The following is a 27014-nucleotide window of genomic DNA, read 5'->3' as shown; positions in this document are numbered from 1 at the left end:
TATATTGAATCATAAAAAATCATAAAATTATATTAGACGTTTAAGCTGGTTACTAAATAGAATGTCAGAATTTTTTAAATAAAAGTATCGTCATGCTTGAACGTCTTACATAATTATTTTCAAAGTTCAACATAAATTATTTTCTAATCTGTATTTAGCTAAATTTTTAGATACTACAGTAAAATTGTTCTTTACATAGAAAAAAATCACTATCAAATTAATAATTTATTGTTTTGTGTATAAGCAAGAATATAAAATTTTCTAAGAATTTATAATCTTAAACAGACATAATTCTTTTATACGAAGAGAAAAATTTTCTTCACGTAAACAAATTATGACAGTTTAAAATTATAAATTTTTCCAAGAAAATTTTATATTCTTGTTTACATATGAAACAATAAATTCTTAATTTGATACTAATTTTTTTTGTGTTTACATCTAAACTCTTTTTTTTAATATTTTGCATCAACAATCACAACGGTTCACATTAACAATTTGTTTGTCCTTTATTTATACTTTTATTTATATATTTCAGCTTTATTATTGTTTATTTCGTAACTTTTAATTAACGTTATCTCTTGTTTTCTGAAAAATAAAATTTTGGAATTCTCTCAACACAATGATTGACTCAAATGCAATATTGTCTAATCGCTTAGTTGGTTTTATAAAAATTTCATGAAATAGTCGAAATGTTTTGGAGTATAAAAAGTTAATCCACCTATGTACTCAATATAGTCTTTCGACACTGCAATTATCGTTTTTTTTTTCCAATGCGACCGTGGCTTTGAAAGGCCACGTTAATACCGTAAAACTATTCTGTCCGTGAATTTTGCGGATTACCGCACAAACGCACCGCGGTAACGTTATGCCGTTGATCTCTTACGGTCGACGCGCGAACTATTATAGGAACTTTAATCCGTTTACGTTAAACGTTTTACTGTTCGCGTTCAAAGCGATAGCTTTTAATGCACGAGAAATGAACGAAACTGTACGGCTTGGAATTACTACCGGCCTGCTGGGTGTTACGCTGTCGGCAACGGGGATGAAAAGTCCTGCTTGCAAAGGCACCGGCGATTACATCTGCCACGATGACCGGCGTTATTGCGGCCCATTTTCAGCAGCCGGACGATAAAATTCTACTGTAATCATTATTCACGCATCAACGCGTATCGGGTGATACATTCTGACCCCGATGTGGTACATTGCGCGTAAGTTGCATTTTCAACGATGACTCTCTTACGTTTGCTAGCTACATAGATGCGTTTAGTTCTCGCAATCCCTTCTTATAACGTTTTATAACGGTGAACTTTTGCGTGTCCTGACACATGTGGAAAATAAAATATATTCGTGAGATTCGATTGGTTTTAGCGTCGGAGAGTCGCCGTACGGTGACGAGCAATCTGTAGCTTTAATCATATCTCGTTTGCCGCTTTTAACACTTTGATTTAAGCGAAATGGGTTAACAGCGCATTGCGCGCTTGCACTTTGCGAGGTTTAATACGCGATTAAAGCCCGAGCTTATGTACGCGAGGACCACTAACAAAATTACCAGCTTGCGCGATACAAGTGTAACGACCAGCATAACGGCCGGCGCAACGCGTTTTAATCTTTCGCTTCTCTTATCACGCATCGCTTTCAGAGCCCGATATCACCGACTTTCTTATTTCTGCGCTGGCACACTCACCAAGGTGTGTTGCACGTGTGCGTGAGGGTGAGATACCTGGCGCCCAGCTCGTACAGCATCCTCAGTACCGCCAGGCTCGCTCCGACAGCGTGGCCCCCTTCCACCCCTATTAGGCTCGCTAATCTAGCCTCTTTATGCGCCCTCTCGATACCTGAAACCATACGTTATTACTTACTTCATGCATTATCCCTTTCTCCCCGTTGTCGTTATTCACGCGTAACAGCGTGAACTTGGATCTTGAAGCTGAACCTCTCATCACCATTAGCAGACCCTTGCTCCGCGATATAGTGACTGGATTTGTATTATGTAAGCCCGATAACTCCAAGGGTGAATGTTTCGGACATGTGCTTCAGAGATAGATGAATCTCGCGTACGACTGCGCTTTTAACTCTCTTGGCCGTTTAACGTAAAGGAACGAGCACAAATGAGAAATCCTCTACCGTTTTAACCTCGTCCAGATTCAGTGCATCGTCCATTAACTTTTCTCGGAAGAATAATCTCGCTCTCACGAGCTTTCGCACGTAACGCGAGTGACACGCGAATCTAATAACGGCTGGAACGTCGTTACGAAGTTCCGCCCGTGCCTCCGATAAGTAATACCGATGGTAAGTGGATCTGCGAAGTTTGCAAATTCTCTTTGCGCTACATCGGAAAACAACGACGGAGTCGTGGCGAAAGAGCGCACTCCCGACGGACGTACGTACAGTTGTGAGCTAAAAGGTTGCAACACATTTTCTTCGATGGTTAGATGGTTCGATGCTTAATTGGTTGGATCCACAGGTAAGAACCAATGACGGTCGCCGTTCGATGAGCAAGTCTACATTTCAAAAACAATCGAAGAAAATGTGTTGCAACCTTTTAGGAAACCGTTTCGGAATTTGCGGGCCGAAACAAAAAAAAGTGTCGCGGAGAAAAATTAAATTTAAACGCAGAATCTTTTTTGCGAGCTAGCGTTTCTGCTATTTTATTTCGCGCGTGCGGCGTTCAAACGTCGACAATGAGAATGCAAAATTCAATTACGACGTGGACAATGCGCGACGCACGTGGATTATAATTAAACGAGCTTATCCGACGATTCTGATCTTCGAATTAATTAAATCTTTTTAAATTGCCCGTGATTATCGGGAATGTCTCGTTGCGACGATCGTTAATTACAAAGCGTAAATAAAAGTTAATTAACCCGGCGCGACGAGTGTGCGGCGAAGCCCGAAGCCCCGAAATCCGAGCCGATCGAAGAAAAGCTCGGGTTTACGCGGGGGCTCTTAATCAGTCGCGGTAATCGCGGCATTTTGTCAGCGTTCCGCGAATTCGATCTGCGACGTTTAATCGCTTAATCGAGTTTGACTCGGCGCGACGCGAGATCTGGTCGGCGGTATCGGGGAATCCAATTTCGCGGTCTGCGTTTTGCGGATTTGATTAAAATCGCGGACCTCTGACGCGTATCTAACGGGGTACGAGGTGTCTTGTTGTCAATACGTTTGCACGTAAAGTCGCGCAGACACGATTGCGGTCGTGATAATTTATAACGCTCGCCGGCGAATTCTTACTGGCCGCCTGCGATATACTCCGGGTGTCGGCTTACGGCGGCTCACGCGGACGAGTTCGATGAAAGAGGAGAAAAAAAACGCGCGGTGCAATTTATCATCCAATTACAAAGAATTCACGGCAACTAGGTGGAAGTAATACACTTGACGCCGACGGCGGATTATCGCGCTTCTAAAAATATCGCTGCGCGCAGCGAGGTAATATCACAAAAGCAGTAACCGGAATACATAATACGACCTGCGCTGCATCGTTACGATGTATACTGGTGTATACCGTGTATTTTTAATATGTTCAACATGCCTACACCATTGCGTACCGGTCGAACAATCGATAATTGAGCTGATGTACACAAGGCTTGTGCATAGGATAAACGATTTTGGTGATAAATTCAATTTTACGATTTTAAAACGCGCCAATTTTAAGTCGCTTGTAATTCATAATTTATCCTTCTTAAGAGGATATTCTAGCTTGAGAGGAAAAATCGACTTTTTTTAATATACTGAGAAAAAAATGTTTATTGAAAAAACTAAAATATTTATTCCGATACGTTCGACTAAATATTGAATTGGTTTAGTTAATTCTTGATGAAGAAAATGTTGATAGTTGACGAATGAAATATAACTCTTTTGTGCAACTAAATAACTTGTTGAATCGACCCAGTGGTTAGTTGAACGTATCGGACTAAATATTTTAGTTTTTTCAACCAATTTTTTTCCTCCGTGTATATATTCTTAATATTTGAAGTGTTTAAAATATCTAAGCTTTTGTCGATATCTGATAATTTGATAAAGTTATAAATTGCATGCTATATTCTCTGCTTGAAACTTTAAAATCTTTTTTTTTTTTAACCACTTTTAATCTGGTAGGATGAATTTTTTAAAAACTATTAGGAATATCAATGAACTTTTTTACAAGTATCATATGTCTCTCTTTGACCGGAACTAGAATTTAATTTTTAAAACATAACGCTTGTTTATATAAACAATAGAATCATAAATACGAGCTGTTAAAAGATGAAAAAAATTCAATTAGAAATATTTCTCAGAAATATATTTAATTAGAATTATTTTTGTTTATGAAAAAAAATCAATATTTGTGGGAAAAATAAAAAAATTTTTACCAAAAACTGCCATTTTGTTAAATTTGGATATTTTAATTTAGCTTTTCTAGTTTCAGCCACAGTCACACTTCTTTTAAATAAGTAAAGCTTTATTTCTTGCAACCTACTAATGATCAATATATAACACACGAGAAAATAGCATTATTTAAATTTAAAAGAATGTTAAAATATGTTAAATTGGTATTAAGAAAAATATGATATTAATTGGCATTTAGATCTTCCTAAAAAAATTCCGGACAAGCATCATTTTTTCAGCCTTTCAAACCAGAATATCCCCTTAAATGAAAAAGAGAGCAACACACAAAAAATTGTCTAAAATAAAAAACAAGATCAACTACTCTCTTAAGATTAAATTGTCCTTTTTTTATCCTGTTTTTTTTACACGAGCGGCTCTCACAGCGCACTGGCATTGACGAATTATAATTTTGTTCCTACTCGCAAAAGTTTGTGAAACGAAAGTTCGTAAGTAGGAGAGTGCCTGTACTAGAATTTGCATACTTTTTAAATATATAATCCCGTTTTAGAGGTCGACAGATCGCGGAAGCCATCTTTCAATACGAAAACTTCTGACATGTCTATTTAAGATCGCTTTAGCTCTGACTCCTTCGGCGAGCTCCTCTCCACCCCCTGTGGACTTGTAAACGGCAAAAAGAGCTTAACGATGCACTTCCTCCCCGTTCGACTGTGCGCTTTCGCGTCTCGAAATATATTGCGTACGTCACAGCGAGACCGTCATTTGTCGCGACGTTAATTTTTCCCCGTTGACGTGGCCGGCGATTACGTTGTATTACGGCTTCTCTAATGGACGATACGAACGAAAAAGGAGTGACGCGAATAAAACGCGCGCTGTCGATGGCTCCCTTGATTTAGTGCGCCCCGCGCGATTTATACTTTCGCGCCCGCCCGCACGTAACGCTGATACATTTGTTCCGGCGAGTGTATCGGTACGGGTGTCGCCGCACGTACGTATGCACGTATATCCTGGCACGAGGTGCATGCGAATGTATGTACGTGCCCGCGCACGTATATAAACCAAGACCAGCGTTGCGACATTATCGGAGGAGGTACGGCGGGCTCCATGGTTTCAGAACATTCTTCCATTCCTCGTGGAATTTCTCATCTTCCGCGTTCTAGCGGCGCCCTTTCTTCTATCTGGCAGATTGCTTCCCCGAAGTGCTATATTTTGTACTTTCTCGCTCGCTCGCTCGCTCGCTCTCCATCGCGCCGACCTCCCCTTCTTTTTCAGCCGGGAGAAGCGATAACGCGCCGCCACCGTGTGTGCAACGTGCATGAAATTTGCATATTTTTAAAAAGACGGGCACGCGGTTTGCTCTACGGTAACGTACGATCGTTTGTCTTTCTATCAACACTCGCGTAATGCACTGCGAAGTAAAATGGAGAGACAATGCTTCGAAAAATATGAATCGAGAATGGATTGCGCTTGTAAGGTGAGAATCTCGCGATTCCTTTCTTCTTCCTCTTCCGCGCAAGTGCATCGAAGGAAAATGTGAAGCTGGATAGACGGGCAAATGCAGTAGCCCGAGGAGAAAAATTAAATGCGACTTTCTCCCCCCCCCCCTCTCTCCCATCTCCATCGAGATACTGACGAACTCATAGGCGGTACGTACAAAATTGCTTTCCTCAGAAAAATGTCATTTCTCGAGGTGGATTCGACGCTTGAAAATATCAACGTGAAAATTCGGAACAATGCGGCGCCGGAATTACGGCGAGAGCGTCTCTGTATTCTCCCGAGATGCCTTGGCCTTTTTAATCAGCGCGGCGAAAAAATTGCCGTGACCAACGCGAGGAACACTGGGCGGACTGTCCAACCGGTCGGTTTTGTACAATCAGCTGTCCGTATGTATGAACGTGCATATGCGTATTTTATGTTCATTTACATATGGATGCGCACGGCGACATGCAGTCGTCGACATTCGGGGTTATCGAACGGAGGTGCACGTCGCCGTCGCTCGGTCGGTTGGTCGGTCGGCAGCGTCGGACCCGACATTTTTCAATTCCGGCCGGAATTTACCATCCGGTGCATCTCTTCCCCGTGTTCCATCATCTTCCCATCGGATTTGCGTTACGCTTAGACAGCGCGCATTGTGACAGCGGGACGGCGAAATCCAGCGGCAAATATTTGCTCGCCAAATATAGGAAATTTTCTAGAAATTTACCTGACGCGTACACCCATCCTCGCAGAATAAGACGCATTAAAAATAATAGAACAAGAGAGGGAGGAGGGATGTGGAGGACGACGGAAACGTTAAGAGAGAAACAATAGTTGCTGAGGCGAGGAGCAGCTATGGCAGGAATTTTATTGTTATTTATTAAAAACGAAAAAAGCAAACTCGACATACTCCGTCCGACGTATTTTATTCAAGAATCTACGGAATCTTCTGTAGCAGGTAATCCCTAATCTATATATAGCAAAATGCGCTTTAATCTTCTACGCTTTAAACTTCTTCGAATAACTCTCTCTCCATCAGGGATTTCATTGAATAAATATCGTAAAACATTTAATATATAATGCGATACTTCGGTATCGCTTAATTTCGTATCTGTTGAAATATTCATTTCATTGCCCCGAGGCTGTAATTTCCGCTTGTATAATGCTTGCAGAGAAGCAGAGACATAAAGGACCATTTACCGCATAATATCGAACTTGATAAACTTCTCTCTACGCGAATCCGTCTTTTCTTAGAAGTACATACGACAAATAGAAGTCAATCGGTAAAGCAGCGCTATTTATCGGCAGTTCTTTTTCTTGTTTTCGAGGATTTATCATTGTAATCGTCGTTGTCGTCGACTTCTTCTCTTCTTTCTTTCATCGATTCACTGATTTTTGCACGCTTAACGGTAGATCTGTCGAAATCTCGCATTTACACGGTAACGTTTACCATGTCGAAACATTATTACAGCTGCAAGAATAAGCGTACACTGAGAGAGAAAAAAATGACTTTCTTATTAAATTTTAATAAATCCTTGTTTGAAAAATTGCAACGGAATATTTAGTACATAAATATTTGTTGAATAAAGAAAGATAATTAAATTAAATTAGTGATTCTTGTATACATTTATTAAATTTTTTATTGCAACTATTCAAACAAATATTTATTAAAGTAAATTTAGTAAATTTTTCTCTCAGTGTAGCAATATCTTTCAATAAATATCTTTAGGATGGTTTTTTTAGTAAATAATTTCTATGCAGATATTGATAAATTATCGTAAAATTGAGACAAATATTTATAAAATCCCTAAAATGCAGAGAGTCCAAAACACGTTCTATAGAGACTTTTCATTTTTTTTTAAATTATTTCTCTGACTTTCATCGAAACTTTAGGACTATTCTTTTAGTTTTTTTTTGCAAAAAAAAACATAAAGTAATATATAGTATAATATTAATACCATTCAAACTTTTTTGAAACAAATATGAACTGAAAAAGTTCAATAACTATAATGATTTGTTGTTGCATTGTGCCAGTAACAAATATGAAGTATAGTGGCATTAAATTTGTCGTATAAATGCAATTTTTTAAACGACCCATCAATATTTTACGTTATATTTTTATCAATACAAATGTATCGAGTCATCATCAGATTCTTTTATGAGCTCAATAAATTTGTTCTGTGCTACGTGAGATACTCGATTCTCTGTGCGGGAATTTCGCTTTTAAAAATAGAAGAGAACTGATGCGAGAGAAACGTTTCTCCAGGATCGATCTTATTATATTCTCGTTTTTTCTCCTCCCCCCCCCCTCTCTCCCAACTCAATCCTTTAGTGGAACATCGCACCTAGAAAACTTGACTGTTCATCGGCGGATCGCGTCCTGAAATGGATTCGACGAAGTCGAAAGATGCTTCTTACATTGGAAAAGCGATTGCTCGTTTTCTGGATCGCGTTTCTTCCTCGCAGTCTGAAGTGCATTCTAAATTTTTGAGAGAGAGAACCCGTAGCGTAGGTGACGGCGGGATACGAACGAGAACGAAGCCCGAGATGGAAAATGACGATTCTCGCCAAGGGATCTCGAATATGTCGGGAGCTCGAAGTGGGAAATAGATAACACGATTCGACAATGAAAATTTAATGTTATAGCGATTCGCCGGCTCCAGACGCGCAGTGATACTGCAAACACGTGCTGCTGCAGACGACACATTTCCGGGGGCGACATTTTCAGTTATGTTTTTATTTTCGTGAATATCCATCAGCATGCGAAACACGCGAGACACGGAGATTACGAGGTAGAGGCTGGCGCAGAGTGCGGACGCGGATAACGGGGAAAAAAATTTCATAGGATGAATCTAAAAAAATCTGTTTGTGCGGACACGGGCGCGAAGAGGGGGGGGAGGAGGGATCTACTGTGGACTTTGTCTCTATAACTTTAAACATTAGCCGGGTCTGTAGGGAAGTAGATTGATATAGCGAGCAATTATGCAAGATTGATCCTGCGCCGAGTAACACATTAATCTCCGGGCGAAACTGGGATTATCAAGTAATATGGCCGGCTTTAAAGGGTTAAGTGGAATATTCGTTATAATTCAAGGTGGATAAATTTCTCGTCGAGCGAAAAATAGCGAGCATTTTAAATTGATGACTGTGGAAAGTTCTCTCCCGCGGACCGTCGTTTTCACATATATTTTTCTGGATGGCGAAGTGTCGACCGAGGTGGGCTCAATCGAAAGTATTCCAAGTATCGAGCGGCGCCGAGATCGAATCGAGCTGGCGGTACGCCAAACGTATCGCGAGGCAAATTTTCATTCTTCGCAAGTCGCGATGCATTTAACGTTTCTGAGCTAATATTTTATGCATTCCTGATTTTGCCGCCGCATTCATGAGCACGCGAACGCGCGGATGAAAGTACGAACCTTCCGCTGTGGTAACGAGGACCATGCTGTCCGAGTGCTTGTTGACCAGTCGGCGAATAAGATCAATCTGTTCCAGGGCCAGCTGCACCGAGTCGAGATGCTGCGACGAGCAGGGCACGTACGCGGACCAGAACTGCAACAGCAATGCGGAAAGATACGTAAGTTAAATCGCACATGTTAATTTATTACCTAATTTGTAAATTCGAGCGAGCAATGTTCGTGAATTTTTAATATTTAATGCGCAAAGAGGTTGAATAATATACCGATATTTTATTCTAATTCATAAACAACGGGCAAACGTACACGCAAAATGGATTATTATTTAATTATCTCAAAAATATGGAAATTTTACTCCGATGAACTTTATGGAATTTATTATGTTAATGGATATATTATGACGATACTGTAATGTAAAGTAGGCTGTTCTTATGCTAAAGCTAAAATCGATAAAAATGTCTCGATTTATTGCAAAGGATTATCTTTATTCAATATTGGCTCGCGGGCTTACTCGCATTTAAAACACGATAGCATTAATCGCATTCGTATTCTAATTACGAGATATTTCTGACACATATAATGCTCCGCTTTAATCCAGCATCTGATAACGCTAGGAATAATTAAATGCGTATTAGCGATAGTCTACAAACGTGCGGGAGTAATTTGCATTTTAAATAGCCTGATATCGGCGACGATCATAAATAACGAAAACCTTAAGAGTCCCCGTTGCAATGCATTCAAAGCAAGAAATACAACGGCACGGTCCGGAATAATTTGTATGTTCTGAATGCGCTGTCCGTTAAGGTTACGCTCCATGCACGACATGTACTTGGCGTCGCAAAAATAACAGTGCGACTTCAAAAAGGCACGCGATGCGAGAATCGCGATTTCTGTTTTCCCAACCCCGTCACGCGAGATCGTCGTACGGCGATATAATTAGTTCCTTCTATTCGTTACGACATCCGTTTGACATTACGAAAATTATGCGCATATTTTACATTTATCATTCGTAGTCAAACAACGGTAATTAGATTTCCTTCAACGTTTGATGTAACAGTTAATTTTAAAGTATCAAAGAGGAAACTAAATGAGAAAATTAAAATAAAAAATTTTTTTATGTACAAAAACTTGGCACTGCTAGATAAGGAAAGTAAGAAAAAGAATTGAAATAAGAAAGAATGCAATAAAAATGTAACAAACAGCTTGTGCGTATATGAGCGATTCGGTAGTTTACATTTATATTTTTATATTTAGACATTTAACAGTGCCACATTAAATTTTTTGTTTTACTAAAATTTTCTCACTTTGTACTATTTCCTCTTTAATTCTTCAAGATTAAATATTATGTATTCCATTAAAACTTTTTAAATTAAATATATCTGCTTGGGTTAGAATAGAATTTATTATCACTTGGAAATATTTCACTTTGAGAAATGAGATAATTCATTGCTTGGAAGTAATAACCGCGTGTTAATTCATAAGAAAAGACGAAAGATACGAAATATTGTTCAGAACAGTTTAATGTAACATTTGTACACCTACACATGCATTTTCACATTTTATTCCGCGATTCATCTGTCGCTTCAAATTCTCGATCCCTTTGAAGCACATTGCGAAGCACATTTACAGAACACGTCGCGAATGAAACGCATTTTATGAATAAGGTTAACGTAGATACTGATTCGTATACTAAAATTCAATCTCAAAAGACTTTTTTACAGAACTTTATATTATCAATTACTTCATTAATTATTAAGCATTCGATATACGTACACAGATTTAACAAGTAACAAAAATTCAGAGCGCGATGCGGCAAGCGAGTTCCTGCTAGCAGTCAGCAGGAAAGTCGTTCGCTAACTGAGACGCGCGTTGTCGGTTAAATACCCTTGGGTCGTTGACCGCGCAAGGTCGCGTCAGACAGCGAACACGTGCGCGCTGTCTGGGCCGTCCCCCCACTCTCCTCGTAAACAGGTGCCGCGACGGCTCGGCCGCTCGACTATCTCCGTCGCTGCTCGGCGACGGTCGCCGAGCGCATGCGCGGGCGCCACCGCTACCGCCAGGCCAGCAGCCAGCTCAGCCAGCTGCGGCCGCCATTTTATTGCTACTTCGCCGGTGGTCGGACGCTACGTGCGCGTGTTTTCGAGTCCGAATTACGCAGAAATACAATGATCGAGTGCCGATTACAGTAGTATCGTTTTCGCACGTGAATGACTGTGTCGTATGTAGAAGTGATCGTATTCCTTTGTGAAGTGCGTCATCACGGACCTGTCGTGAGTGCCGGGTCGCTTAATGTTGTCGCGAGAGAATGTTTTAATAGAGTCGTTGTTTCGTTCGTGTTTATGTAAACATTTATTCAAACGGTTTTCGCCGCTGTCTCGGGCTACGTCGCAACGCATTACGTAACGTTCGCGTTAGTCTCTCTCATACCGAGAGACTCTCCTTGTCGCGTTGTTTACACGCCGCGCGTATGTTTACCTTTGATCCGCCGCTGCTCGGATGCTCCATACCTATCGCGTTTTTCAAGTGTAAATTGTACAAGTCACAAGTCAACGTGATATGTAGAAATCGCGTAAGATGCGTCTTATTTGTAAAACGCCTTTTTATGCGTTCCGTTTAGTACCTATTATCCGCGTAACACGAGTGTCGAATTACCGGGCGATCGTCGTTAATGTGTGTACGTACGGTTCGAGAACAATAGAACACACGAGGCGTTAGCAGAATTTCAGCGAGACACAGCATCCGTGGAGCAGCTCGGTAAGCGTTACATCATCAGTTTTATCGTACATATTTCTTTGCGTGTTTTTGCCTTTCGCAATTTGAATATAAAAGATATAAATACATTTTTATTTCTACGTTCGAAAATTTATGAAATATAATATACCTATAATTAATATATAAAAAGATTTACCATGATGATGAAATTACGATTGCGTGAAATCATCATGTAATTGTAATGAAATATTTTCAATTAATATATTGAATATTTTTTTGCTACTGTGGTAATTTTTTTGGTATATGTTCTACACTAAAAAAAATATTTAAAATATTTAATATTTTAAAACCCAAAGGATACAATAAATCTAGAATATATTATATAAAAATATTAATTTCGCGCATGTTTAGAAATTAAATAAAATCGTAACTTAATAAACAATACTTTGGTTATGAATATTTATATTTATTAACTGAAGTCTAAAGTATTTAATTTTAAAAAATTTTAATAGAATATAATTAATTTTCAAATATAGAGAGAAAACAAAATTACTAGAAAATGAGAAAATTTTATTAAAATAAAAGATTTCTAATGTAGAGAAGAACTTGGCGCTGCTAGACCTCTAAATAAAGTTAAACAGTTATAACAATTAAGATAATTATAATTATAACAATAGCTATACTAATTAAGATAATTATAAAAACTTGCAATGTTATATAAATGCTGAAAAAATTTAATCTTAAACTTGCTTTACATAATCGTTTTTATTACGTTTTACCCGCTTTTTGCTTTTTACTTAAATTCTTTTCATTGTTCTTATTATAGATTCTACAGTCTTATTATATTTAGAGGTCTAGCAGCGTCAAGTTTTGCATATTAAAAATTTCTGTATTTCAATAAAATTTGCTCATTTTATACTAATTCCTCTTTAATCTTTGAAATGAAATATTATATTCCATTAAAATTTATTAAAATTAAACTTGAGTTAGAATAAAAAAATTTTAAATTAAAATACGAAGATCGTACTACTTGGGTTTTATTGTAAGTGAATTAAAGATACTACTGTTTATGTTTTATTAAAAAATAAAGATACTATAACTTGAGTTCTATTTATTAAAAGTAATGCCATTAATTTTCTATGAGATAAAACTACGACCATTTGGGTTGAAATAGCAAGACTCTTGAATGAAAATGCAAAGATATTGCTACTCGGATTTTATTTGTTGTACAACAGCTATAAAAGTTGTACAACAGCTATATATTTCAAACATTTCACACATTCTTGAAAAATATACATCACTTACAATTAGTTAAATTAGGTTACATAATTTTGTGATAACCGTTATTTTTTCTGAGAATTTATATGTATCACTGGGTTGGAAAGTTCGTACGAAACAGCAGGGTTAAGCGAAGTTAATAAATTCTTATCAAGAGACTGTGTTGGCTGATGTCCCGTTAGGCGACACTGTCGGAACTTGGAAATGAGAAACATTAAGTTCTTGCGCCCGGACGACGGAGCCGTGGCCGAGGTGTCTTACTTTGGCGCGAATTTTCCGCATTATGCACAAGTGCGCGCATCGCGCGTCGTCGGCGGGAAGTTTTATTTAACAACGCGGTCGAAATTTATGCTCGAAGCGTGAGGTTACCGTTGCGGTGTCGTAAATCAACGTGCACGAGGAGGCGCGAGGGTACTTCTGGTTTTTCTTGTCCCGCCCGACCGGCTTCGATGTCTGCCGCCGACAGAAATTGCACTCTCGCGAGTCGCAAGGCTCGCTAATAGTGACGGGCTTTAATCGCGTGCGATGCCAGCAACGGTCGTAATTACGCTCGGGACGTCTGTATTTCGAATACTTCGGCGACTTTCCTCCGCGAGACGACTAATTGCGACGAGTAAATAATTCAACGGGGAAAGTTCAGCATACGCTCGCGGTTTAATGCCGGTACGCCAAACGGAGACGGCAAGTCGGGACAGCTTCTAACTCTAACTTCTAATTACTTTCGTATGTAGTTGGGTAACAACTCGCGACGGTGATAGAAAAAAAAAAGAAAGTACTTATCGTTATTGAAAGAACCAGAGTCCATTTGGAAGTAGGGTGCAGCACGAACGAAATACTTAACTCGTATAAAAAATTTGAAGGCACGTGGAGATGGCAACATCAAATTAAAGTATGTAAATGATCCAGGTGTAATTAAAATTTCTTCTGAAAATTTTCAAACAGCATGCGATATCAATGCTTCCTAATATAAACTCAGTTCCTAGTTTAAACGTTTTAAAATTAATTCGTAATTACTCTTTAAAGAATCTTGCTCGAACCTTATCTAAACTTGGAGGTAGTGCCAAAAATGTTTTTATCCACTTTGGTATAACAGGTTTTAGTATAAATTAAAGTTAATAAAAAATTATTTAATATTACATTATTAAATAAAGAAAATTTATCAAATAGGATTTTTGTTAAGTGAAAATGTAAGGATATAAATTTTGATAAAATAATTAAATGAAACGATTTTGCGATTACCAATGCGTGAAAATGGATTTTAAATGAAAAAATACATTTCCTGTGAATTTTTACAAGAATTAATATTACATCTATATAAATGTAAAATTATATATATAGATATATGATATCAATGTATTAAATATAACAAATTAATGTTCTGGTTTCGAAAAGAACGATATTTATTTGATGAACATTATTTTTAAAACTGTCTATTAATGGATAAAATATATATTTTGGAAACTGTTTATTAATAAACAAAATAGTATATAAATGATTTAATTATACAATATGATATAAAAATTATTAATAATTTTTTCTAATTCTTTCATTCATTTATATTTGAATACTAGTATATAACATGAAGATACATTTGCACGCAAATACTCACTGTCCGGGATTCGTAGTTATCAGCCATCTCAATTTCAAACATCACGGTGGAAGAAATGTGATTTTTACAAGATTATAAGAACGAAGCTACGTAATCTTGCATTAGAGAAAATGCAGGGATATTAAGTGGAATATACTGACATCTGTATTAGCGCACAATCGCCCCTCGCCCGTCCCTTCCTTCGGACACTGTAAGGAAGCAGTTACCGCAGCATTTTAGGTCAGACGTTCACAGAACGTGCCTCGGTACGTGTGCGCGTTTGTGCGAGTGTATACGTGAGATTTCTTTTTCCTTTCCGCACCTCTAGTTCAGTCTCGCACAAGAACGAGCAGTAGTCACGGCGAGTTTTAGGTCAGACGTTCGTAAAAATACTCTCCTTTCTCCGTGTGTAGACCGTGTCGCGTCTGCGATTCCACTTAAAGGCGAACTGCGGCAAGGGTTCGTCGCTCTTATGTACGTTTAGCAATTTTGTGACTGCACGATGCGAGCTGGCTATTAAGATGGTCGTTTTAACTTACCCTGTAAGAGGCCACTTGGCGAAGGACCGCACATGAGAATAGATTTAAATAATTGCTTTCCTTTTCATCGCGTTGCTTTAATTCTCACATCCGACGTCGTATAAATTTTAAACGTGTTCATGATATTATGCGTTATGATATCGTTTACTTCTTCCACTTCTCGAAATATATCACAATTGCACATCGTTCTTATTTTATGCAAGTTTTCAAATAATTGTTGTACAAATTTAATTGATATTTAAAATTCTATAAATTTTAGAAAGCTTTTTAAACAATTTAATTGTATCAAACATTTAGAAATTTTTATGATTTTTGAAATCTGGAAGTTTTTAAATATTAAAAATTTCGATGAAATTGCAAAAATTATATCGACATCTGAACGAAATTATTTCCACTGTACACCAATTCATATTATAATTAAATTGTGTATAAAATACAGTTTTAATTAAAAATCTAATATCGCACATTTTTATCATATTTAAAAAAGCATAAATTGAAATAATAAAATTTTCAACACGTAGTAATGTTCCAATTTTCAATACGCAGTAATGTTCCAAGATTCTTAAAAATTTTGAAATATTTGAGGTTTTTTTAGATTTTGCAGACTACAAAGATTATAAAATCTTTTAAAGAATTTCTGGTTTCAAATAATATTAGAAATAATACGAAACTTGTGTTATATGTTTAAAATAATTCAAAGTGCTTGTTTAGTTTTTATACTACAAAATATTAATTAAAACATTTGAATAAATATAATCGTGACGAAATGCTTATAAAGAATTAATGATTGACTATTTCTAGGAATTCGAGATCGTTCTGAATAGCAAAACGCTTGCATATTTTAATAATAACAGTAATATAGCGAACAATCGATTGCACAGGCGGCTTATTCTTTCTCGAGCTTTTTAGACAAAAGGTAGGTAATGATACTAAAGAAATTTGAAGCGAATACTGAATATTAAACTTTTTTTATGTTCAAATATGCAATCAATACGCAGAAGACAATTGGATTTTTTTAACGCCATTCGTTCAGTTATTAGACGTGAAGATATAATAATGAGGAATCGGGACAATAATGGAAATCCAATTTGCTCGTAGTTATAAAAAAAGGCGATGAAAATCGTGTTTCGCCGTTGGCATTCCATCTTCTATCTGTCTCTTCCATTTCTCTCTCTCTCTCTCTCTCTCTCTCTACCTAAAATTCCGAAACAACCATGCGAGACTTAAATTTCCTCCCGTCCGTACGAATTGCTTCTCTCGCGACGAAGTCGCCGAAAGTGTAACGCAAATTCCCACCGAGAATCCACCGACGCGATAAATCGAGGAGCCTCGACTCATCTCAAGTTGGAATGCACTTTCGCGATTTGTGATGTGTCGGAAGTGCCGAAGGTTTCTCGAGATAGACAGCCCGAGGGTTCAAACGAAAGTACTTGTCACACGTATTCTTTGAATTCTGCGCGACGCGCCGGTGTACTGTGCGTGAGAATGTACAGCGAGATGTTTTGATGCTCTTTTATACAAGAAATAGCCTTTCTAAATAAATAAGACCTGTCTCGAGAAATGCTGGAAAAAAATGCTTTGTACGAGAACTAGCGGATCTCATTATTTAATCTCAATTTTTAATAACGATTATTTAATTTACTTATTATTTTAATAAAATTTTTATATTGTAATAGCAAAATCGATGCCTGAACTCGGTTATGTCGCGCGTTTGATCGAAGGCGCAGTCGAAAGTACCTACGGATCGTACGAAAGGACGGAAAATCTCGTCCATATAAGATTCTATGTAAGTCGACGGCACGAGATCAATGGTTGAGTAACCTTTCGCCTGTGGATGCCGCCAGCCCGTCTGAATTAACCAGGACAGTGATAGATCGAGGCGGGCCTCAGTTTGGCTGCTGTATACACTCAGTGTACGCGTTATGTACATGTTACATGAATGTGTACGCGCGCCCGTCCCAATGGACATAACCGAGTGGTTATCCCTTTCGTCCTGACGTTGGCAGGCTAGATACCTTAAGGGATCTATCGAGGTCGGAACATAATCTGGGATACAGGCTCCATTCCGTCAAAGGGGTCCCTCTTTTTAATATTCCATGCTTCAATGTAAAATTATTTAGATGATCACGCTTAGAAAATTATATCGCTAATAAAATTCGCGTTTTTAATAAAATGGAACGTAAATTATATAAAGTTTAATCGGCACGATATATCGCTCTTCTATTATTATTAACGACGTTTTATGCGATATTTCATATTACGCGCCTCCCATACGGTATAATTACAAAATTCTCCCGTTAGTTGCATTCCAATTTTAATTGCGTTATTAATTGTTTCGCATATAAAAATATGATATCTACGAAAAAAGTTTCTCGCGTAATTATCCGACCATTGTTGCATTTTGGCCATCATGCTCGTAATTTTTCCTCGTTATCATGCGGCGCCTCGCGTATCCCCGCGATCGCAGATTGGCATTAATTATGAAAAATTGCTCGTAACGCGCGCGCGGCGGTATGCTGCCGGGTTAAGCACGGTAAACACGACGGTGCGTTTTACTAGCATCTCCACTCATTATGCACCGAATTAATATTTCATTTAATAACATTAATGATTTCATTACGTTGCAACGGTAAATGGCGCGCATTTACACGTCTTCTCGTTAGCACGGTGGATGCTCGTTTGGCTTCTCCCTCCATAGCTGCGGATCGGTAAACGGATACCGTAGCATTAAGGTGAGCGGCCAAGATCCGCGATCCTTTTCAAAGATGCGCCTTATTCCACGACGCGCCTCGCACGACGACGGGGGATCCGACTTTTCGGATCGGCGGCAACCCTTTTATCGCGGCTTACCACAAGCGGGCCTGGGGAATGGGGCGCTTAATAGCCGGAATCACCCCTCGAGACTGTGTCTCTGTTAACGAGAACGACGACATTTCTAAGGTTTCCTCGAGAAATTTCCTGCCCCCCCCCCTCCCACTCCGATGACGCGCGGAGATACATTGGTCGATCGTCGACATTACGCTTTCATTCGACGCGTGTCGGATAGAACACGCTCGATTTCTGCATCCCGTCGCGCCGCCCGGTTCAGGCTGCGTGGTACCATTGTAACTGAAAGTTTCACGTCGGTGTAATCTTCCGCGTTGCATTATTTACTCATCCCCGGCGTAGCGCGCGAGTAACAGCTCCCCGTTAATTCGTAATGCGTTTTAACGGGTTTCGCACGCGCGCGTGTTTTGTACCTCGGCGTTTCGCGTGGTCTCGAATCCAGTTTGAAAATAGAGAGAGAGAGAGAGAGAGAGAGAGAAAAAAACACGGATTTACCGGGGAAGGGTTTAAGGGGTGAGGGGGAGGGGAGGGGAAACCTCGAAAATGAATATCGGCATTCGCGAGACCGAAATCCCGTAATCCTCCTTCCGATTTAATCCGAGATTCAATGCATTTAAGAATGTATAGCGCGGATACGCGCGTGTGTACGCTACGTTCTCGCCCGGCCGTTCGATAACGGGCTCTTTAAACGGATTCGCGCGCTATACATTCGCGGAGTCTGTGACCGGTATATCCCAGCTATTATCGCGCTCCCAGCTATACCGAGTCACATCGCTTATTTAACGCGAGCCAAGATTCTCGCTTGAATGGACCAGCGACCTACGTGTACGCGCGGCACGTCAAATTCGATGTTCGAACACGTTCGCGCATGAGAGTATCTTCATATCCGCACGCGCGTCCCGAAACTTTCCGCCCGACGAGCGACTACTACTTTGCGTGCACTCTGCGACTGGATACGCGTCTTTATCTTCTCCTTCTGTGTTAACTCTCAACTATGCACTTTGCGTCTTCAGAGGCACATTTTGCTGGTGCGTGCACGCTTCAAGTACCGTAAATAAATTCCCCACGCAGTCTTTACTCCCCTTTGAGAGCTACTTTAAACGCAATAAGCTTGGGGCGCACAAAGGGGAGTAATTTTTGATAATGAGAACATTTGGAGTTGATGCAAATCTTCGCGTATAAAAGAATTTACGAGTATCAACCGAAACGCGATCTCGAGCGTTATTTACGACGTTACATTTTAATTTTTGAGCAATATTTAATTTTCATCAACACGCACGTTTTTCATTTCTTTGATTTTATTTCTCGCAATTTTACTTTAAATACGCGTTGTCGGCATATGAAAATTTTACTCGCGCCAAGATTCTTCTTCTGCCTCTTTTATCCTTTATCTATTTGTAACACTTTAGGCTACCTCGGATGTGGTTAGGAGTCGATGCACCATAGAGATTCTCCGACTTCGTGCAAAGTTTCGCGCGCTATGCCGAAGTTTATTCGATACGATACCGAGCCGTTTGGAAAGGGATTTTCGCGAGGGATTAATCGAAGGTATTTCGTGGCACGGGAGGGGAGAGGGGGAGGGGGGGTGAGAGAAGGAGGAAACCGATCGTGTCGTGGTAAATTTTCGGCGGCACGTGAAGCACGGCGGGCAACCGAAGGAAATTAATCGCCCAAGTTCGCCTCGATTTTCCTCGGGTCGTTAAAGAGCCGTTTCCGCCGTTAATTGAACCGAGAGGCGATTTTTTACGTTCAGATCTTAATTGCGATTTTAGATTAATCCCCGTTATTAACGATCGGTCGGCGGAAGCGCGTCGCGCGCGAAAGCTTTAGCTGCGCGATCGGAAAGATCAAATTTATATTCGTTAAATTCACAGTTCACGGAAGATCGGATCTGCTTGGGGGTTAATTTTGGGTGTCCGCGGCGCGTTAATCGGCGAATTTCATTCGCGAGGAGGTTTCTTCCGCGCGATATAACACGGTAGATAATTAATTTTTGCTTTATCGTAATTCAGGTTCGATGCACGGCCTAATCCTTTTTTTCTCCACTCCCGTGACGTAGCGTTTTGTGCAGCACGTATTTCTCGTCGCGACACGTAAATTTTATCGTACTTGTTGCGAAGAGAAATCGAGGAAATTCTCGCAAATCGGTGCCGCGCTGCCTGGACTGGGATGCGTTGAATGGCGAGCGCACTCGCGGCGTATTCACGTTTATACGTAGGCGTGAAATCTTCGTAAAATCGATTAATTGCTATTAGGCGCGGTACCGGCGCTGTTTGATTTATAGCTGAGTTACGTACACGGCACGCTATAAATTAATAATCTCCGCTTGCCACGAACAAAACAGGCTTCAGGATACGGCGAACACATTTCGTAGCGATATCGGCGGACGACTAACTGCATGCGATTCTGTGAGTCGGCAACCGCTTGAATTTAAATCAGACTGGATTAACGCGACTTTAAATTAGTTATAATTGTCGATGACTCCGTAGGTCGAGTTCTACGTGCGAACATTTAATTGCAATTTGGCGGTACTGTGGCTTCAAGGCGACATGCGATTCCCTCATTCGCGTGGATTTAATTTTCACTCCTCGCGGGCTGCGACGAAGTTGGCGAAAATCGCATGTTAAGCTCGACTAATTGCCAGGTCTGTTTTCGAAAGCCGAGAGAGAGAGAGAGAGAGAGAGAGAGAGAGAGAGAGAGAGAGAGATTTAGATTAATCCGCAACAACATTATCTTTTTTTTTCATCTGGTTATCTTTCCTGATGCAGTACGATGCGCACTCTCGTTAACGAACAACAAATAATCCATTCACAAGTTTTCTGCAAAAAATCCTCGATGCAACATCGCGGCCTTAAAAAACAGTAGAAACACTCATGAACATAATACGCATTTAATTAAAGCAATGAAAACCTAATCAAGTTAACATTATTCAAGTAATTACGTTTGATAAGCAGCTTTTCAATAATCTTCTTAAGAGTTTTATATATAGTATTCTTGTTCGTTTTCCCGTGAAGTATCTTCGTGCAGAAGTCAGGTCGTTCAACGAATTATCAGATTTCGCTGGCAAAAGCCGAGCCGATTGGCTCCACGTAAATATCGACAAGCAATTAATCGCAGCGAGGCTGCGCGTTATTCGGCAGAAAAAATTTTCCCGCGCGTTCAATCAGTTCTGCGTCAGATCGGAGCAAACCCCGGCCGCAGCAATAACTCTTTGACAGACTCATGTTATTATTAAACTCACCTGCGCCGCGACCATGCCCTGCCTCAATCTCTTGAGATCTGTGTGGCTCCAGGCGCTCCGTGACCAGGGGTGAATGTCACTTAGGTCATCAAACCTGAACTCCCGTAGCTGGTTCTTCAGAAACTTCCGTATGTTCCAGGGTAGGTCGTTGTGCCTGGAAGAAAGAAACGGGAGATATTGATCGATAAATGTGCACACACACACACATACACAGCGCAGCGCCCGTGACTTTTCCACCCTTTAAACTTCTTAAGCTAAACATGACACGCCGCTATAAAACAGTTGGATAAATTTATTCCGGCGGAATACACATTCTTTACGCGTGCGACATGGAATATATATTTCGCGCGAGGAACTCGCCCTATATCAAATACGCCACCAATAAAGTTGTTTTACACGGGGCGCTCGTTGTTCTCCGGCGAAAAAGACAAAGCGAATCCTTAGGAGAACGAGCTAAAAACTTGAACGTTGGACATTGAGGAAATATTTTAGACTATCTTGTCAAAAGTTTTGCAACTTATGCAAGATGCATTCATTTCATTTCTCATCTCTCTTGTCCGAGCTCGCAGTTTAAGCTTAATTGTTCCCGGTGTTAATCATACTTCAAACGAGAATATTCGATGTCCTGTAATTTCATTCTATGGCATAACCGAAGAAACTCCAGATAGCCAAAGTTTGGCCTTTGTAACAGCGTTATCTGATGTCCAACTTGGTGGTGGACTCGGTAGCTGTGTCAAACTTATTTTCCGCGAAGTTACAGAGGATGCTGGGGAACAGGAATGTATTTGTATTCTTGTTGAGATGAGACATGAATTTAATTCATTTTGACGCGTTGAATACTAAATTGCATTTCGAAATAAGTATATTTTACATTTTATCAGAAAATATGGAATTTTTCTAAATATAGTTGATATGTATATACGTACATATGTACACTACTGTTCATAAGTTTAGGGAAGCTTGCGATTTTATCATATCTCACGAAAAGTTCTCGATAAAAAAAAAGAAATAGTAGAGAAGTTTTCGAAAATGCATTTTAAAGAGGAAAGATAGTTTTTTTTCCTTTAATTTTGTCTTTATAAAACTTTAATATTCTGTTCCTGCTTATATAAAATTGAAATTTTATTGCAGGTATATTTATGAATATTTACAAATAAAATTGATCTTTATAAAATGCGAAAAACGTAATAATGATAAAAAAAATTTTAATACACAATATATATTTTCAAGTTGAGCCGCATTTGAATTTCATATGATCACGTACGTACATGTTATCTATAATATTTATTAACTTTTTAGTAGCGACGCACAAAAAAGTCATCTTCAAAATTAACGATAAAATATTTCAGAATAGAAATGCATTGTGCAGTATTTAACGACAATAAATATATTCGAATATAAATCTCATTTAAACGATTTGCAACTGCACAGTCACGACATGCTTTTCCGATTTTCACATTAATACTTTTGCATTAATGAATATAAAATAATATGATATCATAGATTAACAGCGCGAGGAGCTTTATTCATTCGGACCATTTTATTTGCTCTCGTAACAAACGTCTCGATGCTGGAACATGTAACGCGATGCGCGCGTTCGCTGCTAAAAAGGTCTGATACATCGCATTTTACGTATCGCTGGTTACCCGATCAATCGATATTTCTCACTCTCTCGTGAACGGTTGAAGGGTAGCTTAGACGTTCGCGGCGCCGAGTAACGAGGAAGAGACGCGCGTCGATTACGCGCGCTAATTGTTGCAGCAATTGTTGTCCGTGGCACTCGGTACGAGGTTGAAGCGCACGCTCGCTCGAAGAGATACGCACGCACGTTCGTCGGCTCGTCCGACGCTGCGCTGCGTATCGCGCGTTCGTTACACGTGATCTGTTTTTGACATGAATGGCGTGTTCGCGATGTAATACCCGGCCCGAGCCGGCCGGCGGCGCATCATTAAGGATCAAAGTACAGACTCTAGCGTAACGAGGATCAATCAATTATAATCAATCAGAATCCTTTATTTCCCTTCTCTCGAGAACTTCAATGGAACTGTTATCGGTTAATGCTCTTATACAAAAGAGTTCGTTTGTTCGGCCTTAACGGTTGAAGGTCACGAGCTCGTCGAAGTTTACGCGCGCCGCGTCGCTCGCATTCTTCGCAGGGACGTCGTACCGCGTACACAGGCAGGTGAACGCACAATGCGCATTATGCGTAGCGTTTCGCATCGAATCGCGTACATTCTCAATCTCATGCTGAATGCTGTGAGCAATATAATTCCAACTGACTGTAGCGTATATACAATACGTACGTTATTACGCACGTTAGCAATAATGATACGCAAGTACGATTAACTATGTATATCGCTCTCTCGTTACTCGTAATACGTCGGTTTAATTCTCCTTCGTATGCCTCACATTATTCGCTTCATGTGTAATTATGTTGTCTGATTACTGTTGTTATGCGTTAATTTTAGGTGCGTCGTGGCTGGCGGACGTATGCGACTGCAGCCGAGCGATCGGGGAGCGCGAGTCGCGAGTGCCGAAAGTCGGCAGTGTCGGGAAATATCGTATTTTGAGAATCGGGAGTGCAGAAAGTCGAAAGTACTTAAAATCGGGAGTGCCGAAAGTCGGGAGTGCCGAAAAATATCGTATTTTGAGAATCGGGAGTGCCGGAAGTCAACAGTTGAAAAATGTCGATTGTAGATTCGGGAGTGAGAAAAGTGTCGAGTATTGAGAATCGGAAATGTCGTTAATAGTTTACGCGGTCGTAATTAGTGTTTCCGATCGATACGTTTCCGCGAGTGTCCCAGAAAATGGAGCTATCTTCGACTGTCAACTTGGATGCAGAAGCTGGCGAAGCTGGGCAACGAACATTGGCTGGTAAATAAATTCCCTTTGTTTTTAAGATAATTGTTAGAGCCAGTTATCTATTATTTATTTTTATTGGTTGCTACTTATGCTACATATAAATAATTTTGAAGAACAGTTACCTGGCCATAAATCTTTTTAGAAAATAAATTAATTTGACAAATTAAATGAATATAATTTTTATCCTTTATACTCAGTTTTAACAAATTCTATTTTAATTAATAATTTTTTTAAGAATAAGTAAAAGAGAAAGTACAATCAAAGTAGTCTTTAGCATAAAATAATTTGTCATTGTGTAAAATATAATTTCTGAATTAATCATATAATAATCATATGAAAATTGTTACAGATACTGCATGTAGCAGGATGCCGATGCAACTTGGTGAGTGAGTTTATTTATTACGTGTAATGCCCGAATTTTCGTAGTACTATAAAGTTCGTGAGATTTGCGAGTTAATAGATATCGAAAATTAAGTCAGACCAAAATCGACAATTGACCCAAATTCAGTAATTAAATAATCTGGAGTCTGTGTTACTGATTACATAATTTGGAATACCGGCTGTATATTTGCAATATTAAAATGTAAGAGCAAATTACACTTGATGAGCTGAAAACAATCGTGAATTTTTGATTGTCATTACTTGGAAATATAATAAATCCAAATAGTTTGTTGTAAAATGATTAATGTGGTAAGAACATGCTCACACTAATTTAATTTATTGAAAATAAAGTATCTTATTGTCATTCATTTTTTAACCTTTTTATTATACGTAGATATAACACAGTTTCTTGTTTTAAAATATATTTCTCTCAAGAGAAGACAGAGTGCGCATATTAATCAGGTCAGAATTGGAATTTAGAATATCACACAATGACTTTTTACGCGTTGTCCATATTTGTTACATAACAGCGAGTTTTCATATACTTTGCCTACTTTACATATATTCGGGCATTACTCTACTCATATTTTGTTAATGCGTATGGTTTATGTGTTCTGGCAGTTGCCTCCGTCATTAAAATTGGAGTTGCATATGCATTATAAACAATAAAGTAATTTTTTCTCCATTCTTCTTCCGAAGAACACGCGTTTTCCATTTGCACGTTACAAATGCAGATACTCAAATACATATATTTCCTCGATAATTTATGTATCTCGTGACGGCTGAAAATGGATTTTATCCGGTTTCTCAAACTATTTCAAATAAGTCCGAATTATTCCAAATCAATTGAATCTTGTTAGTATATCAAATCTCACTAAATTCTTGCGAGAGAAATCAATCAGAACTCAATCCGACGAAGATACTTGATCGCGCAAACAAAAGTCCTCTCTCGCATTGCGGAAAGTGTCGATAACGCAACAGTTATCTAATCGCGAGAGACGCGCGCGTATCGATGTATCCAGCGTAAAAGCCAAATTGACAGATTCCCCCGTCGCGCCGAGACGCCAAACATTCTTTGTATTTTCGGAATTTACTCTAATCGCAAGTCGGCAGACAACGGCATAGTTTGACGTTAAAGGAATTTCCGGGTGCTCGGTGCGCACACCGACGACGGCCGACCGGGGGTTGGCGCGCGGTTGTATGCGTGCATTGTTACCCCAACAAATCTGCCTCGAATCAGCGATGGATCCACCGTACGTTTGTAACTAACCGCATCGTACTCTCTCAAATGCACTTTGCATGCGGCGCGATAGGTGCCTAACTTCCAGCAGAATTAGATAACCAAACGAGCACTCGCGTACCGCACCGGGCTGCCCCTTTCGCTCCCTCCGCGCACTCCCCCGCACCAGTAATAGTTCGATCGTTTTCGGGAATATGCGAGTGTTAGCAATGCGCAAATGTCCAACTTGATTTAAATATCGTGCGCCATTCTGTCCGACAGGGCGACCGAGTGCGTGCTTATAGCTTTATGGCGGATCGGACAATTTTATTACCGGGGCGCAGATATACAGGCTGCATCGCGTCTATCTCGTTTTACGCATTTGTAGCCTACTTTGGATTAACGCCGGACAGATATCATTATCTCTTCCTCGAAACGTTTCATCGTTCCTGGGCGAAGGACTCGCTCGCCAAGGAGGGCGAATAATTTCGCGTGGAAAAGGGTTAAATTTAGCAGTAGGCCACTCGAGCTGGTAAGCCATCTGCAAATGCACGTGTACTCTGGTCGGCTAAACAGATACAATGAGACTTCCTGTGTGCATAGAGAGACTGAGTCCTTTTGTCCATTGGATCGCTGTTGCCGGATAGTGTGACCAAACGCCGGTAAAGCCCTTTGTTTCATGTGGGCTACCATGCACGCAGCCTCGAGACACTCGCGCTACTACACGTCATTCGAAAAGTGCGCGGCGACTATCCGTAAAATGTACTTCAGCAAAGCGCGCGTAATAATTTCCACGTGTGTAATTCCAAGTTGCGCGCGTAATTAATCCTCCAATCGAAACTGCGCTCCCTTTGTCCGGTGATTTACTACGGTCTTTATCTTACACTATCCCGCGACGCGATTGTCGCTTGGCTCGAAACAATGGTTTCCCCCCCTCCTCCCCTCTCCCTTCGCTTCTCGGAACGGCCATTAACGGCACGTAGCAAATTTTTAGTAATTCATAAAAGTGCCCGCGGAATTTGGCCCGCGGCCAGAATCGTGTTTGTATTCGCCGATGGCGGTGAAATCGGAGTTACTTACTCGTTTATAGCCCGGCCACGCGATGTATTCTCTGGAACTGTAAAAAAAGCGGGTGGAAACTGCTCGTGTTGTAAAA

General features: G+C 39.7%; 1 protein-coding gene and 1 long non-coding RNA gene across 5 annotated transcripts in view; one reads left to right on the top strand and one right to left on the bottom strand.

The window, feature by feature from the left end:
• Positions 1-27014, bottom strand: part of LOC105195264 (dipeptidase 1) — a 93967-nt gene that overhangs the window by 49038 nt on the left and 17915 nt on the right. For all 3 annotated transcript variants that reach the window (XM_026130950.2, XM_011160628.3, XM_039449284.1), the window contains exons 3-5: positions 21397-21550; positions 9216-9348; positions 1685-1835 (exon numbers count right to left, since the gene is read on the bottom strand). In XM_026130950.2, the coding sequence (XP_025986735.1) occupies positions 1685-1835; positions 9216-9348; positions 21397-21550 (438 nt within the window). The remainder of the gene's footprint in view (positions 1-1684; positions 1836-9215; positions 9349-21396; positions 21551-27014) is intronic.
• Positions 9255-26907, top strand: LOC120357785. 2 transcript variants are annotated; one of them, XR_005574781.1, is made up of 3 exons: positions 9255-9373; positions 23865-24270; positions 24608-26907. It is a non-coding gene; the product is annotated as an uncharacterized LOC120357785 (long non-coding RNA). The 2 variants fall into 2 exon arrangements; XR_005574782.1 differs by lacking the exon at positions 9255-9373 and adding an exon at positions 11286-11966.

This window comes from Solenopsis invicta, chromosome 5, assembly GCF_016802725.1.
Source record: "Solenopsis invicta isolate M01_SB chromosome 5, UNIL_Sinv_3.0, whole genome shotgun sequence".
In the NCBI taxonomy this organism is placed as follows: domain Eukaryota; kingdom Metazoa; phylum Arthropoda; class Insecta; order Hymenoptera; family Formicidae; genus Solenopsis; species Solenopsis invicta.
This window is presented reverse-complemented; position numbering and strand designations above follow the sequence as displayed.